Source organism: Canis lupus, chromosome 29, assembly GCF_003254725.2.
Source record: "Canis lupus dingo isolate Sandy chromosome 29, ASM325472v2, whole genome shotgun sequence".
NCBI lineage: Eukaryota > Metazoa > Chordata > Mammalia > Carnivora > Canidae > Canis > Canis lupus.
This window is the reverse complement of record NC_064271.1, coordinates 5826451-5844524: the sequence shown is the minus strand read 5'-3', so window position 1 is coordinate 5844524 and position 18074 is coordinate 5826451. Positions and strand designations below refer to the sequence as shown.

Here is an 18074-nt window from a genome sequence, read left to right as displayed (position 1 = left end):
GGAGACCCAATGCAATCCTGGACCCCAGGATCACGACCTGAGCCAAAGGCAGGCACCCAACCACTGAGCCACCTAGGTGTCCCCAGATGAAATAATTTTATTATGTAGAAAATTCTAAAGAGTTAAAAAAAAAAAATCAGAGCTAATAAACTCAGCCAATTTGGAGGATACAAAATCAATATATAAAAATATGTTTGTAAATTCTAGCAATGAAAAATTTGAAAAGGAAATTAAGAAAATTCCATTTTAAATAGCATTCAAAAGAATAAAATTTAGGAAAAAATTTAAGGTAAAGGATTTGTACACTAAAAATATTGTGAAAAGACCTAATTTAGGAAAGACATTCCACTCTTTTAAAGATTTATTTTTATTTTTAAGTAAACTCTACAATGTGGGGCCTGCATTCACAACCCCAAGATCAAAAGTTGCATGCTCCACCAACTGAGACAACCAGTGCCCCAAGACATTCCATTTTTATGAATTGGAAGACAATCTTACTAAAATGGCAATGGCAATCTTCATGATCTTGATTTGCCAATGATTTTCTAGATATGACAGTAAAATTACAAGCAACAAAAGAAAACATAAGTTGGACTTCAATAAAATTGAATAAGTTTAGATATCAAAGATCACTATCAATAGAAACTACAGAATGGGAAATAAGATCTGCAAATCGTACCTAATGAATTTAGTGTCCGGAAAATATTTAAAAATCCTCAAAAACAAAAGAACCTCATTAAAATTCGGGCAAAGAACTTGAATAGACATTTCTCCAGATACACAAATGGCCAATAAGCACATTAAAATATGCTTAGCACAGTTATTCATTAGGGGAGTGCAAATTAAAATCCACTTCATGGGGCACCTGGGTGGCTCCGTTGGTTGAGTGGCAGATTCTTGGCTTCTGCTCAGGTCTGATCTCAGGGTTGTGAGATGAGCCCCTCATTGGGTTCTGTGCTTATCGTGGAATCTGAGATTCTGTCTTTCTCCTTCCCCTCTGCTCTTCCCTTTGCTCTTGTGCGTGTGCATGCGTGCTCTCCCTCTCTCTCAAATAAATATATAAAATGTTTTTTAAAAATCCACTTTACACCCATGAGGAGGATGGTTAGAATAAAAAATATGCATAAAAACAGGGGCACCTGGGTGGCTCAGTTGGTTAAGCATCTTCCTTCAGCTCTTGTTCGTCTTGGTCTCAGGGTCCTGGGATGGAGTCCCCCTGCCTCTTTGGGCTCCCTGCTCAGTGGGGGGGTCTGCTTCTCTCTACCCGCCTCCCCATCATCCCTGCTCAACCTCTCTCTCAAATGGATAAAGTCTTTTAAAAACTACGTATAACAAGTAAAAATATGTAAAAACAACTGTGGATATGGAGAATTGGAACCGTAAGTACGTTTGTGGTGGGAATGTAAAATGGGCAGCTGCTATGTGAAAACAGGCCAATTTCTCAAAATTAAATAATTCCCCTAAGACCTAGCAACTCACTCCCAGTTACATACTGAAAAGAATGTACAGGTGTTTACAGAAAACCTTGTATTGTGTAATATTCATAGCAGCACTATTCACAAGAGTGAAAATGTGGAACAGTGAAAGGTAACCTGTTGAAACCATGCGCATATATATCAATTAATGAATACAAAATGTGATATAGCCATATAACACGATATCATTCAGCCATAAAATGGAATGAAATAGTGATACATGCTACATCATAGATAATTCTTGAAAACACTATGCTAAGTGAAAGAAGCCTGTTACAAAAGGTCACATATTGTATGATCCCACTTATATGAAAGGATCAGAATAGGTCCATAGAGCTAGAAAGCAGATTAGTGATTGCCAAGAGTTGGGGGATGGGGAATTAGGAGTGACTGCCTGAAGGGCACAGGGTTCCTTTTTGAGGTGATGAAATGTATAGAAATCTTTTTGGAAGTAAAGGTGATGGTTGCTTAACATTGTGATTGTACTAAACGGTATTGAATTGCACATTTTAAATTAGTTAAAATGGTAAATTTTATAAGTTACTTGTATATTGGGGCCCATAAAATGGGGACCGCTCCTGTGCCTTGGTTTAAGTCACATATCTAAGCCTGCACTTAAGGGAAACCCTGTCAGGGAAATCTAACATAAACCCATCGCAATCCTCTAACTCAGCTTAAGCTAGCCTACTTTAGCCTAGAAAATAGGACCTGCTGTGTTTATAAGGAATTCCCCTACCTCCTAGCCAATCATGCCCTGTTTCCCCTTTTTAAATTTTTCTTTATTTATGATAGTCACAGAGAGAGAGAGAGAGAGAGAGGCAGAGACATAGGCAGAGGGAGAAGCAGGCTCCATGCACCGGGAGCCCAATGTGGGATTCGATCCCGGGTCTCCAGAATCACGCCCTGGGCCAAAGGCAGGCGCCAAACCGCTGCGCCACCCAGGGATCCCTGTTTCCCCTTTGTCTTGTCAATGTTCTATAATCTCTTGCCCCAAATCCCTTGTGATTGGTGCTCCCACTGCTTGTGAGGCACTGTACTCTCCCAATCCATGCATTGTTTTCCCGAGGATAAAGGATATCAAACTCGTTTTAAATTGTTTTAGTCATTTGATGACATTATGTGTATTTTACCACAGTAAAAAACAAACAGGCACCTGGGTGGCTCAGTGGGTTAAGTGACTGACTCATATTAGCTTGGGTTATGATCTCAGGGTCCTGAGATGGAGCCTCCCATTGAACTCCATGGAGCTGCTTAAGATTCTCTCTCTTCGGGTTCCCTGGGTGGTGCAGCGGTTTGGCGCCTGCCTTTGGCCCAGGGCGCGATCCTGGAGACCCGGGATCGAGTCCCACGTCGGGCTCCCGGTGGAGCCTGCTTCTCCCTCTGCCTGTGTCTCTGCCTCTCTCTCTCTCTCTCTCTCTCTGTGACTATCATAAATAAATAAAAATGAAAAGAAAAAAAAAAGATTCTCTCTCTTGGGATCCCTGGGTGGCGCAGCGGTTTGGCGCCTGCCTTTGGCCCAGGGCGCGATCCTGGAGACCCGGAATCGAGTCCCACATCGGGCTCCCGGTGGAGCCTGCTTCTCCCTCTGCCTGTATCTCTCTCTCTCTCTCTCTCTCATAAATAAATAAAAATTACAAAAAAAAAGATTCTCTCTCTTCCTGCTCCTCCCCTGCTGGTGCACCCTCTCTGAAACAAACCAAGCTGATTCTCGGGGGGGGGGGGACAAAAAGTGACAATTGTTAAGAGTAAGTGTACAAATTCATAATCATAAATGGAGATTTTTACACACATTAATAGAATGCAGCAAAATATAAGTATTTGAACAATAAAGTCAATTCTTAGGTAATGAGCCTGTATGGAACCTTCTACCTGCTATTCTACAAATGCTTTTCTTTTTCTTTTCTTTTTTTTTCTTTCTTTTCAAGATGTGAGAGTGCGGGGGTGCGAGATGGACAGAGGGAGAGCGAGAACCCCGAGCCAACTCCCCACCCAGCCCAGTCAGTAAGGGGCTCCCGCCCAGGCCCCTGACATCATGACCCCACCCACAGTCGGAAGCTCAGCTGACTCGGCCACCCAGGTGCCCCTGGAATACAAGTTCTTTATCAGGACACTAGTATATTTATAAAAACTGACCATTCAAACCTCAACAGACACCTAAGAACCAGTTCCTTCCCAGTCATACAGTCTCACTGCAAGTTAATTTGGGAGTCAATGATAAAAATTTTAAAAGGAGATAAAATACAGGAAATCATGAGAAAGGGAAAAGGACAACATTCCTCTTCCCCCAAAATAACTGAGCTAGAAGTAGGAAAACTGTGTCATTCTAGTATGGGAAAAAACAGGGGAATTTTGATTCGTGATAACTACACGTGGTTGGGGATCTGTCTGCAAACAGCAGGAGTTGGTGGGCAAAGCTGTAGTCGGGCGAAGACGGACTGAAGGAGCCTGCACCCTCATGCTAGAGGGTATTAATAATAGGGTATTTCCATTTCCTACGTTGGCTTTGTGTTGTTGGTCACAAGCCTCAAAGAGGCCAACTTCCTCAGTCATCTTCAGAAGCAGATGAGACGCCTTATTTCCTGGTCGCGAACGTTTCTGTCAAGTGTCAACTATATTCAAATACCGCGTGGGACACTCTGGCTCCAGGCCGCGGCTGGGTCTCGGTCCCCGCGGAGCTCACACACGGCAGGCAGGGGACGCCCCGCGATCACAGCCTCCGCGCAGCCCACTACTTGGGGTGCTGGTTTTCAGGGTACCGCCTCCCGCGGACTCAGGCTCCAGCTCCGAGGCCTTACTCGCCGCCGACGTCTGAGTCTCCGCCCTCCGGGGCGCGGAGCTCCGCCGGCCTCCGCCGAGTCGCCGCTCGCCCGCGCGGGGGCGGGGCCCGAGGCCCCAGCGCGGCAAACCCCGGCCCCGCCTCCCGCCGACGTCCCCGGCCGACCCGCGGGAGGCCCCGCCGCGCGCTTTGCGCGTCATCTCCTTGGCCGCGCTTCGGTCGACGCCCGTCTGGCCGGCGGCTGGGCGCGCGGTTTGCCGGCGATCCGCTGTCGACTGGCAGTGCCTGCACAGTGAGCGCGGAGCTCGATTGGAGCTGCCTGCGGGGGCGGAGTCGCCGCCGCCGCCGCCGCCGCCGCCGCCGCCGCCGCCGCCGCTGCCGCCGCCGCCGCCGCCGCGGGCTTGGTTGGCGTGGAAGGGCCTAGGCCCGGGCCTGCTGTGGTGGGCTCGCCCAGCGCCTGGGGTCGCGGCCTGCAGTGCCCTCAGCTCCGGCTTCGCCCACTTCCCGACCCGGACGGGCTGGGCGCGGGGAAGACCTGCGGGAGCCATGGAGGACGAGGTGGTCCGTATTGCCAAGAAGATGGACAAGATGGTGCAGAAGAAGAACGCGGTGAGCGCGGCAGGCGACGCGGGCCGGCAGGGAGGCCAGGCGGCCTCGGGCCGGGCCACCGGCGGCTCCCGGGCCCCCCCGCCGGCCCTGCCCGCGCCGAACGCCGGCGTGGGCCGTGCGGGCGCCGGGGAGGGCGTTGGTGCCCCGGGTCGCGGTGCCCCGGGTGTCGTGGGCGCAGCGTGGCCACCCGGCTCGGGGCGTTCCCACTTGGAACTTGCGGGGTCGGTCTACTTGCCGGTGACCCCGCTGCTTTAGCTTGACCGTTGGAGGCTGTAGAAAGCTCTTCACGGTTGAAAGAATTCACCCTCTTTTCCATGATCGCCGGCTAACCACTAGAAATCACACCACTTAGGGGTTTGTGGTATGTTTCAGACATCACGCTGGTAAGTTGAATTTTATGGGTCTTATTTTTTTGAAGAGTGCTAAAAACATTCATTTATCTCCGACGCCGCCGCAGGTCTGCTCGGTGAGTAAGGAGGTAGGGTAGGCTGGTGTCCTCGGCAAGTTGCTAAACGTTTTTTAAAAGGTGGGTATTGTCAGGTGGTCGTATGCAGAGAGCACGCTAGGATGTGCTGAGGGATGCTTTGGGCCGGGTGTCGCTGCTGGTGCTCCGAGCGGCTCACAGGCAGTGCCAGTGGTATTAGCTTGTTATTGATACCGTGCTTATGTGGACATGTACTCTTTGTGGTTCCTATGAAATCTTCCAGTTTCTGCATTTTTGTCCACCAGTGTTACTACTTTCAGCTTTCTGGTTCAGTCATCTGTTTTCGGCTGCAACTCCATGATTGTCTTCACCTGAATTTGTTCCACGCTGCTCAGTACATTTTCAGTATCAGTGTATCTGAAATAACTTCTTCCTACCTACCAAATAAGTTCCACCTCAGGCTAATGTGAAGGAGAGAATCGCTGCTCTGATTTCTACAGCACTTTATTATTATTACTGCATTTTTTAAGATTTTATTTATTCGTGAGAGACACAGAGAGGCAGAGACATAGGCAGAGGGAGAAGCAGGCTCCCTGTGAGGGGCGGGACTGGGGACTCCAGGATGAGGACCTGAGCCAAAGTCAGACGCTCAACTACTGAGCCACCCAGGCGTCCCTGTACAGCACTTTACAGTCAAAAAGCATCAAAAGATTCTTTTGAGACTCACAACAAAGCTATTATGGTGTACCCATTTTGCAGAACAAGAAATTGAGCCAGAGAGGTGTAAGTAGCTCACCTACTGAAATTAGGTACTGTACAGTTTGGATTAAGCCAGGACCCAATGTTTTAAATTAATTAGTTAGAGGCAGAGACACAGGCAGAGGGAGAAGCGGGCTCCTTGCAGGGAGCCTGATGCGGGACTCCATCCCAGGACCCCGGGATCATGACCTGAGCCACCCAGGCAGGCATCCCTGGACCCAGTTTTTTTTACTGGGCAGCATGCCAGAGTTTAACAGAGCAAAAAATAGTGTTAAACACTGAATTCTTAAGACTTCATCCGTAGTCTGTTCCTCTTTTTTTTTAACAGGTGCGTTTGCCTAGCATGTAATTTCATACTGTTAGTCTGTATTTGCAATTTTAGTCTTTTAAAGCATTTCCTGTTTGTTTTCTGTTCCAGACATTACCTTTGCCGTTTATTTTTCTCATTGATAACAGCCCTTTCGTTCCCCACTACAAGTGATGAAATCTGGTTATTTGATAGGCTAAAGATTTCTGTTATTTTGCTTAAATTGGAAAGTTTTTTTCTTTACCTGGAGATCCCTAGATTCCCACAATAGAAGCTCTGAGGGAAAAAGGCCTTTTGTTGGGTGATTTTTTCTCTAATTCAGGCTATAATGTATAATCTGTTAATCATGTAATATATTAGCTGTTTGTTTCTTTTCCTTGTAATAGGTGTTTCTTAAAAACGAGTCATTCTGTAGTGGATAAGTATGGAGAAGACCAGTTTGTATTTATTTTCAGTTCTCAAGGTATAAGGGAGTAATGAGTCTGGGGGAAAATGAGGATAAACTCATTTATCACAGATACTTCTCAAATCTCATTTTACTGATAGTTCTCAAATCTCATTTTTCTGATAGTTCAAAACTTGACCAATATGGAAACTTGCCCCTCCCCCCCCCAAAAAAAGATAAAAATGACTGGCTCTTTTGTTTTTTCCTTCTCCCTTTTTCTGTATATCTTACAGAAATTCAAATTGGCAAATGAAATAAAGGGAAGTGGTCTGAATGGCTCTCCCTCTTTGCTCTCCAAAGCGCATCAACCCACAAATAGCTTTTTAAGAGATCAGTAGTTTAACAGAAGTTGTTTTGGGGGTTGTAGGATTATGATAGACTTACTTCTCTCTCTTTTTGTGTGTGTATGTGAGTGTATGGTTTCCAGATTTTCTCTGAGCTTTTTAAAATATTTTTACACTATGAAGAAGTAAAGTTTGCCTGAAAAATAGTAGTTGTCCTCTTGAGTTGGCAAGTTTAAGTGCTATTATTGGATACTTTGTGTTAATAAAGTGTAGATGTCACATTTAAGTAATAATAAAAACAGCTACCGTTTATTGAACTATTACTCTGAGCCAGGCATTGGGCTAAGTACTTATTCCTAGGGCAGTTTTGCACAATAAGTAATATCCCCATTATGAAAATAAGGAAACTATTTGGAAAGTTAAGCGAATTGTCCTAAGCCAAATAGCTAGAGAGAGGCTCGATGAAGATGTGAATCTAAATCTATTTTACTCAAAGCCAGTACTACTCTCTCAAGCTGCAGTATCTCTCTAGAAGACTCTTTTTTGAACCTTGCATGGGTATAATTAGGTGAATAGAAGACCGGAAAGTAAGGATATTTGCTGTTCTAGAGGAGTCAGGTTTCTCTAAATATCCAGTCAATATCCTTGACCCCAGTACTATCCAGAATGTTGTCCCATGTGTATACTTGATCTTAAACAGTATTAGCCACTTTTAAGTGCACACTCTGAGGGCTTAATGAACCACATAAGTTAGATCCAAATTTTCAGGTATTAGCTGTTTTTTTTTAATGTCATTTTAACTTTTTTTTTTTTTTTTAAGATTTTATTTATTTATTCATGAGAGACACAGAGGCAGAGACACAGGCAGAAGAAGCAGGCTTCTCACAGGGAGCCCAACATGGGACTTGATCCCAGGTCTCCAGGATTAAACCCTGGGCTGAAGGCGGTGCTAAACCACTGTGCTACCCTGGCTGCCCCATTTTAACTTTTTTTTAATGTCATTTTGACTTGATGTCAATAAGCAAGTCTGACTCCTAATGTGGATTGAAATCTTGCCTCTTCTGAACTTTAGCAGTGTGCTCTTAGGCAAATTCCTTAACATCTATAAAATGTTTTGTTGTTTTTTGGTTTCTTTGGTGGTAAATTGAGATAATTTAATAAAGATTAGATGAATTAAAAATCTTGGCAGTCCTTAAGAATATGGCAAAGGTTAAAAAACCTTTTGTATTATTTTTGTAAAGGATTTATGACATGACTCTAGGAGAAGGAGTGAGGTAACTTAGAATTTTCAAATTCATAGATTTTGTGAGTGGTGTTGAGCTTTGTTTATTATTATTGTTATTATTTTAAGATTTTACTTATTTATTCATGAGAGAGAGAGAGAGAGAGAGAGAGAGAGCGCACGCCAGAGATACAGGCAGGGAGCCTGACGTAGGACTCGATCCCAGGACTCCAGGATCACGCCCTGGGCTGAAGGTGGCACTAAACCGCTGAGCCACCTGGGCTGCCCTGATACCTGGATTGTAGGAAAAACACTTTGGTTTTCATATCAGGGTTAGATTGATTAGTATAAATTGAAATTTAGAATGACTACACAATTTTTTATGACCACCTTATTGAATTGCATAATACAGTTCTCTTTTTAAAAATATACAATTCAGTGGTTTTTAGTATATTCACAGATTTGTGCAGCTATCACCATGCTAGCTAATTTAAGAGCAATTTTTTTAAAGCTTTTAAGCATGCCCCCCTTCCCCCCATGAGTGGAGTGGGGAGGAGCAGAGGGAGAAGCAGCCCCCTTACCTAGCAGGGAGCTGGATGTGATTCAGGCTCAATCCCAGGACCCTGAGATCATGACCTGAGCTGAAGGCAGATGCTCAACTGACTGAGCCACCCAAGCACCCCAAAAGCACTTTCATCACTCCAAAAAAGAAACCTGTACTCATTAAGTAGTCACCACCATATATCTACACCCTCCTCAACTGCTGATCTTTTTCTGTCTCTGTTTGGATTTGCTATTTTGGATATTTCAATAAATAGGATTGTACAGCATGTGTTTGTATAAGTGGAATCCTACAATATGTGGTCTTTTGGGAGGGGCCTCTTTTACTTAATGTTTTCAGGATTCATCTATGTTATAGTAGGTATCAGTACTTCATTCCTTTGTATTACTATGTAGCACTAATGTACTAGTGGATATACCACATTTTGTTTATTCATCATTTTTTAAAAAATATTTATTCATGAGAGACACACACAGAGAGAGAGGCAGAGACAACAGGCAGAGGCAGAAGCAGGCTCTGTGCAGGGAGCTGACAGCGGACTCCATCCCGGGTCTCCAGGATCACGCCCCCGGCCAAAGGTGGCGCTAAACCACTGAGCAACCCGGGCTGCCCTGTTTATTCATCATTTGATGGACATTTTGGGCTATTTCTACTTTTTGGTTATTATGAATAATACTGCTAAGAATCTTCTTGTGCAGGTGTTTGTATGGACATATGGTTTTGTTTTGTGTTTTTTTTTTTTTTTCTCTTGGATATGTACCTAGGAGTAGAATTGCTAGATCATATGATAACTATGTTTAACTTCTTGAGTAACTACCAAACTGTTTTCCAAACCTGCTGTACCATTTTAATTCTTACCAGCAATGGGTTGAGGGTTCCAGTTTAACCACGTCTTCATCAACACTTGTTATGTCTTTTTTTATTATAGCCATCACAGTGGATATGAAGAGGTATCTCATTGTGGTTTTGATTTGCATTTCTCTGATGACTGATGATGGTTTTTCGTTGTTTGCTGGCTATTTCTGTATCTTTGGAGAAATGTTTGTTCAAATCCTTTGCGCATTTAACTGAGTATTTGTATTATTGAATTGTAAGACTTCTTTGTATTCTGCATACTAGACTTTTATCAGAGACAGGATTTGTATATATTGTCTCCCATTTTGTGGTTTATCTTTTCACTTTTTTTAAAAGATTTTATTTAGTTATTCATGAGAGAGACACACACAGAGGCAGGCTCCCTACAGGGAGTCCTATGCAGGATTGGATCCTGAAGATCTGAGCCAAAGGCAGGCGCTCAACCACTGAGCCACCCAGGCGTCCCTATCTTTTCATTCTCTAAATATGTCTTTTGAAGTTCAAAAACTTTCAATTTTGATGAAGTCAAATTTATTTTTTCTTTCATTGCTTGTGCTTTTGGTTGAGAATAACTACACATTTGAGATGACATAATACAATTATAATTCCTAATATATAGTGATGTTGCTGAGCCATAATTAAAATATTTACAGTGTTTCCTTTTTTAAAAAAATAGCACCTTAATTTTTTTTAAACCTTGGAATCTCATAATTCTAAGGGGTTGGAGTTGATTGGGTTAAATAACAATTAAAATGCTGGCTTATATGGCTCTTTGAGAATATTGTTATGATGGAAGTAGATAAATCTTTTTATTTCTTTGTACCCCTTATCAACCATCTCCTTCCTGTGTGTCAGACATTCTTTTTCAGTACTTCATATGTGCCGTATTACTCCATTTGACCATTTTAACTGTTTTAGATCAGTATATTAAGCTCTCCTACATATAAAGATGCTGAAGCTTGAGAAGGACAAATAACATTCCCAAGATCTTATAATTGGGAAATGGCTGTGCATGGGTTTGAATTTAGATCTGGTGTATTTAGATCTGATATATATATATATATATATCCCGTGCTCTTCACTGTATGTTCTGTGTTGCTTCCTCCTCCTTACATCTCCTTGAGGAGGAGGATGTTTGTATCCTATGCAAGCTTGTATATGCTGAGTGCACAATACAAATTTGAATATGGTATTTTGTAAAAGTACTTGTTTCTCATGACAGTACCATCCATATAATAAAGTCATGTGGTAGCTGTTGTTTATTATTCAGCCAGTAATGTGAACTAAATTTGACTCTGGAAGATAAGGTGGAATCTTTCTTTCCCTTGCATCATTATCTGTAGGTGATGCTGCAATCTAATAGGCTTGACCTTTAGAGGCAAGTGATGATTGGGGAAGGGTGGAATATAGTTTCTTGTTTAGTAATGCTGCTCTCCCCAGTTCACAGAGCAGAACTGCTGCCAGTGGATTTACAAAATGGAGAAAACGGTGGTGTGAGGGTCAGGAAATTGTAGTTCTTATCCTTTTCTATTACCTATCAGTTGGCCAAGTCACTTTCCTTTTCTGAGTTTGTTTCTTTGTATAATTGAGAGTTTCAAGTAGATGCTCAAAGATTTATGTTTATTTTTAAATTCCCTAAAGTCAGAAAGGATTTGTCTTGCTCATTGCTGTATCCTCAGAGTTTCAAGTTACACAGTTAACGAGTATTTGTTGAGAAGCATAGATGTAGTTTGACGGAACTGGGTAGATCTAACCTTTTTTAGTTAGTAATAGTCATATGACTGTACAGGTTTCTTAAACTCTCTGGATTTCCAATTCCTCTTCTGTAAAACGGGGATAAAAAAATACGTGCTTCTATAGGGTTTATTGTGAAGATGAAGTAATACATATATAAAGTATTTAAAACAGTGCTTGGCCCAATGGTAATATTCAAAGAAACTTTTGTCACTGAATCTGTTTTTTGCCTTTTTGCTCATTTAGATCATCATAGTTGTGTATTTCTTGAAGAACTTTATTTGAAATATTTATCTTATTTGGCTAGATCATAGTGTATTTACAAGAAAGGTCAGTTTCATCCCATGAAATTTATTTAGCTGCTTCTTCCTTCCATAGCTTGTATCTCTAACTCCAGTCTCACCAAAGAGATCTGAGTAGAAAGGGAGAGTGTGATGAAAATAATGCAAATCTATCTATTGCTTCTCTTTGGAAAATAACTTAAGTCCTATTGCCACATTGCTGATGTGTTAGAAGAATCAACTTTATATGTGACAGACAGCATTCTGTGAGTCTAAGGACTCTTAGAAGCCTGATTCTTTATCTTCTTTCTAATTGATCCTAGGTTAGAAATGGATTAGGAAGTCATGGAGACATGGGTGGAGGAAAAAATCCTTGGTAGTTATAACATACAAGTCCACGATCTCTTAATCAAAACTTTTAGAGTCTGATATATTTGAGAATTCCACAATTTTCAGATTTTATTAACATAATATGGTACATCATCATACATCCTTTTTTTAAAAGATTTATTTATTTATTTATTTATTTATTTATTTATTTATTTATTTATGAGAGACACACACTGAGAGAGAGAGAGAGGCAGAGACACAGGCAGAGGGAGAAACAGGCTCCCCGCAGGGAGCCAAGTGCGGGACTCGATCCCGGATCCCAGGATCACAACCCGAGCGGAAGGCAGGTGCCCAACCATTGAGCCACCCAGGTGTCCCTACATCATATATCCTTAACAAGATCTGGGCAGTTCCCATTATCAGACATTAACATTTCTATAGTGAAATGTAGTACTCTCACATGAAATGGGATATATAGAACATAAATGGCTTTACATCTTGTTGAGATTAGGTGTTGCTGGTAAACAAGTTAATTGAAAATCCTATAAGAAATCTTGATTTTCAGAGGGTTTTGGTTTTGGGATTTGCAAATGGGGGATTGAAGACCCCATTTGCTCAAGAGATGTCATTCCTATAGAAATTCCTGATTAGGGGCACCTTGGCTCAGGTCGTGATCCCAGGGTTCCAGGATCAAGGTTCGCCGCAGGGAGCCGGCTTCTCCTTCTACTTATGTCTCTGCCTCTCTGTGTTTCTTATGAATTAAAAAAAAAAAAGAAAAAAATCCTGATTACCAGTAAATTTAAAGTCAATGTTTTCTTATCTAACAACTATAATGTTTCATTATTTTTAGTTACCTCTAAATGAAAAGAATTCATAGAATTTTAAAATCAGAAAGAATCCTTAAGCAGTAAATCATTAAAATCCTTCATAATAACCTGTTTCAAAATTGCTGTTGAACTTAAGTTTTTATTTATGAGGTACTGGGCAAAATTACAATGATATATCTGTTTGTTGCCAGAAGAAAAATTAATATATTTTTTTAATTAATACTTTTTTATTCTCCACCGGCCAAGTCTGATGTCTCAACTTTATTTATTTTTAAGGATTTTATTTATTTGACTCAGAGAGTTCAAGCAGAGGGAGTGGCAGGCAGAAGGAGCAGTAGACTCCCTGCTGAGCAGGAAGCCCAATGTGGGACCCAATCCCAGAACCCTGCTGGAATCATGACCTGAGATGAAGGCAGATGCTTAACTGTCTGAGCCACCCAGGCACCCTTGGAAGAGGAAAAATTATGATTAGAAGCCTTTACTTGATATTATATTTAAGAAATAGGATAATACGATGAAGTTCTGTGTTTGTTTTTTCCTTTGGAGTGCATAATGAGGGACATGCTCTAGGACTTTCTGTTTTCCTGGGATATGCTGTGTTTCATTGATTTGTAGGATGCCTAGTTTTTGTATTTTGGCATTTCAGAAAGCAGAATGAGTTACACATATATTGTTGCCCAGATGGCTGTTAGGATGTACTTTCACAGGCAGAACATCAAACCCAGCATCAACATTTGGAGGAGAGTGGGTGTCAGTGGCTTAGACGAAACTCTGAAAAACATTAGTGGAGTGCACTTTGAACCTTGAGGAACCAAATGGTTGAAGAGCAGTGGGGATGAAAAACAGCTAGCTCTACATACTACAAAGCCAGCTAAGAGCTAAAGGCTTTTAGCTCTTTTTGATGGATTCTTTTATGAAATGCTGCACTACTTGTGTTTTTGACACAACTTTTTGTGGGATATAAAAATATTATTGAATCCGAGTCAGCAAGGGACTCATAAGCATTGAATGTGATGTAGTTTTAGAAACACCTTAGCCAAATTATTTTGCTTATATGTGTAAAAGATGATACATGATAAAAATTTCAAGTCTAAAAGAATTACAAAGGTAAAAGTGATAATACTATGCTGTAGTTTAACATTTTTTTCTTCATTAGTGGCATATAGAATAATGATATGTCTAAATGTAGTATAGTATTATAGACTAAATAAAATATGATTAAGTGAATGTATTATATTAAATACAATACATTAAATTAATATCAAAGCAGAATATTTGGCCCTAAGGTATAGGTAGTGCTGTTGCTTCTCAGCGTATTTCATTCCTTTTTTAACTCTAGGTGCTTTATGTAACTCTTCTAGGAGCCTTATTTTGTTCCATCTTCATCATCAATATGGTAGTCTTTCTAGATGGCAGTGGACAGGCCTATGAGCCTGACATCTTAATTCTCAGTTTTCTTTCAGGATTTGCTTTTTCCTACTTTGCAGGAATCAGGTAGACAGCAGAGTTTTTGTGATAGACCAGTAAGATACAGAGAGACCTCAAAAGAATTCTAGTAAAAATAGGCCCTTTCCCACTTTCCCTGTGTGTGAGTGAATGCTAGAGGTGCTGTAGCATCTTCTGACCCCCATTCCCACTTTCTCAGGATTGGCTGGCTCCTTAATCATATAGGTGTTCTTCATGGAAATTTGATGTGTGCTATGCCATCACAGTAAGAAACACATTTCTAATTGAGACACATAAGCAAATACTACTTAAAATAAACTTTAACAAAGCAATACTTAATAAATGCTGGTCATAATCCAGTAAATGGATTTTATATTTCTTTAATGAGTTGCAACCATTATTTGGAAAACACTACCTCTCTTTCCTTTCCCCTCTTTTGTATATATACTATTCTCACATGAATAAGTGAGCCATAGTGAGTTGTGAATAGGAAAACATAAATTTAAGTCTGTAGTTAGTCCTGCTTTATCATCTAGGAAGTTATATAAAATGCTCTTATTTTATTTTATAGGCTGGAGCATTGGATTTACTGAAGGAGCTTAAGAATATTCCCATGACCCTGGAATTATTACAGGTATGTGCTAATATGTGTCATGATTTGAATAGGTAATTGTCATAAAATAGCAAAGATTTTTAATACCATTAAGTTTTTTATAGTGTCTTGTTATGGTGTAAACCATTATTAACTTGTTTTTTTTAAGATGGTAACATAAATCAGTAATCTACTAAGTTAATTATAGAAAAATGTTGCCTTACTCAAGAAGAATAAAACCTGAATCTCCAAGTTTGAAGTCTCACAATGAAAGGAAAGGAAGGTGGATTCTTGGCCCTGATTTGATCTCCCTAGATCTCACTTTCTTGGTCTGTCATTGACAGCTGCTGCCAGCATGAAGCTAGCCTCTGGGGTACCTTTTAGCAGTTATTCCTTATTTCCCCCCAGTTACAACCCCCCTTCTGCCATGGACAACCACTAATCGATTTACCTTTTGTCTCCTTAGATTTACCTATTCTAGAGAATTCATATAAATGAAATCATACAATATATGACCTTTTGTGTCTGGCTTTTTTTTTTTTTTTTTTTTAAGATTTTATTTATTTATTCATGAGAGACCCAGACAGAGGCAGAGGGAGAAGCAGGCTCCCTGTGAGGGAGCCCGATGCGGGACTCGATCCCAGGACCCCAGGATCACACCCTGAGCCAAAGGCAGATGCTTAACCACTGAGCCATCCAGGCATCCCTTTTTTTTTGGTTTTTTAAAGAAAAAAAAATTTATTTTTTCCATTTTGAGTATAATCTACCCCTCAGTGTGGGGCTCAAACTCATGACTCCAAGATCAGGAGTCCTATGGTCTACAAACTGAGTTAACCAGGCACCTCTCTGGCTTCTTTTACTTAGCATAATCTTTTCAGGGTTCATTCATGTTGCAGCATGTATCAGTGTTTTGTTCCTTTTTATGGCTAAATAATGTTCCATTGAATGGATATACCACATTTGGTTTATTCATTTGTCAGTTGATGAACATTTGGGTTTCTACTTTTTCAGTTGTTACGATTCTTGCTTTGCACATTTACATACAAGTTTGTGTGTTTTTATTTCTCTTGGGTAGAGATCTGAAAGAGTGGAAATGATGAGTCATAAGGTAACTTTATGTTGAATATTTTGAGGACCTGCCAGCCTGTTTTCCCCAGTGACTGTACCATTTTACATTCCCAACAGCAAGTAAATGAAGTTTCCAGTTTATCCACATTCTTGCCAACACTTGTTATTATCTTTGATTATAGCCATCTTGGTGGGTGTGAAGTGATACCTCATTGTGGTATTGATTTCCATTTCCCTAATGATTAATTATATTGAACATCTTTTCATGTGCTTCTTAACCATTCATATGCTTTCTTTGGAGAAATGTCTTTTCAGATCCTTTGCCTGTTTTTAAGTGGGATAGTTTATTTTTTTATTATTAAGTTGTAATAGTTCTTTATATATTCTAGATACAAGTCCCTTAATCAGATACAGGATTTGCTAATATTATCTCCCATTCTGTGAGTTATCTTTACTTTCTTAGTGGTGTTCTTTGAAGCACAAAAGTTTAAAATTTTGTTGTAATCTGATTTGTCTATTTTCTTTGGGTGCTTGTGATTTAGATGTTAAATCTAAGAAACAGTGGCCTACTTCAAGGTTATGGAAATTCACTCCTCTTGTTTTTTTTAGTTCTTTCATTTAGTTCTGTGATTCATTTTGAGTTAATTATCATGTGTGGTATAAGAAGAGGTCCAATTTAATTCTCTTACATATGGACATCTACTTGTTTACCTTTTTAATTTTCTCTGTAAAGAATTACCTTGACATCCTTATTGAAAATCACAAAAGATATAGGACTTTATTTCTGGATTCTTTTTTTTTTTTTTTTTAAGATTTTATTTATTTATTTATGAGAGGCAGAGAGAGAGAGAGAGAGAGAGAGAGAGAGGGGCAGAGACATAGGCAGAGGGAGAAGCAGGCTCATGCAAGGAGCCCGATGTGGGACTCAATCCCAGGACCCCGGGATCACACCTTGAGCGAGCCGAAGGCAGAAGCTCAACTGCTGAGCCACCCAGGCATCCCTATTTCTGGATTCTTAAGTCTATTCCATGATCTATGTATCTCTCCTTTTATAGGACTACAGTGTCTTGATTAGCTTTGTAGTAAGTTTTGAATTTGGAAATTGAGAGTTCTTCAGCTTTATTTTTTTTCAAGATAATTTTGGCTATTTTGGGTCCCTTGTATTTCCATGTGAACTTTAGGACAAACTTAATTTCTGTACAAAAGGCAGCTGGGATTTTAGTAGGAATTGCATTTAATCTGTAGTTCAGTTTTTTTTAAGTATTGCAGTCTTAACATTTAAGTCTTAGGATCCATGAATATGGGATGCCTTTCCATTTCTTAAGGTCTTTAATTTCTTTCAACAGTGTTTTTTTTATTTATTTATTTATTTATTTATTTATTTATTTATTTATTTATTTATTTATGATAGTCACACAGTGAGAGAGAGAGAGAGAGAGAGGCAGAGACATAGGCAGAGGGAGAAGCAGGCTCCATGCACCGGGAGCCCGATGTGGGATTCGATCCTGGGTCTCCAGGATCGCGCCCTGGGCCAAAGGCAGGCGCTTAACCGCTGCGCCACCCAGGGATCCCTCAACAGTGTTTTATAGTAGCTCTATGTTTTTTACTTTAATATTTAGTGCCTATCTTTTTTTTTTTTTTAAGATTTTATTTATTTATTCATTTGAGACATAGAGAAAGGCAGAGAACAGGCAGAAGCAGGTTCCCTGCAGGGAGCCTGATGTGGGACTCGATCCCAGGACTCTTAGATCACAACCTGAGCCAAAGGAAGATGCTCAACCACTGAGCCACCCAGGTGCCTATCTTGAATCATCTTGGCAAAAACTCATGAGAGATCATAAAGTGATTTTTCTTCTAGAACATATGAATCTGCTTAATACCTGTGATGCTAACAGCATCTCTTAATCTCACTACTTATTCCTTTCTGATATACCATCAATGTGATTCCCTAAGTCTGCTTAATGCCCTCCCCATCTTTCCAAGGTAGTGTTTTCTTATTGCATAGCTGGTGTTCTGTAGAAACCAGATGGCCAGACATGGACAAAGGCATACATACATCTCTGTTCAGAATTTCCCAC

The 18074-nt window shown here is 40.6% G+C and overlaps 2 protein-coding genes across 4 annotated transcripts in view; both read left to right on the top strand.

Moving 5' to 3' along the window:
• Positions 1 to 3553, top strand: part of LYPLA1 (lysophospholipase 1) — a 41193-nt gene extending 37640 nt beyond the window's left edge. The window contains exon 9 of the mRNA XM_025477743.3: positions 3401 to 3553. Within this exon, the coding sequence (XP_025333528.1) occupies positions 3401 to 3406 (6 nt within the window). The 3' untranslated portion in view covers positions 3407 to 3553. The remainder of the gene's footprint in view (positions 1 to 3400) is intronic.
• Positions 3554 to 4590: 1037 nt separating this feature from the next.
• Positions 4591 to 18074, top strand: part of TCEA1 (transcription elongation factor A1) — a 39938-nt gene continuing 26454 nt past the window's right edge. Inside the window, exons 1-2 of one of the 3 annotated variants that reach the window (XM_025477738.3) lie at positions 4591 to 4860; positions 14908 to 14970. In XM_025477738.3, coding sequence (XP_025333523.1) covers positions 4798 to 4860; positions 14908 to 14970 — 126 coding nt within the window. In that variant the 5' untranslated portion in view covers positions 4591 to 4797. Of the gene's footprint in view, positions 4861 to 5064; positions 5244 to 14907; positions 14971 to 18074 lie in introns of those variants that run through there. The other 2 variants (XM_025477737.3, XM_025477739.3) reach the window with 2 other exon arrangements.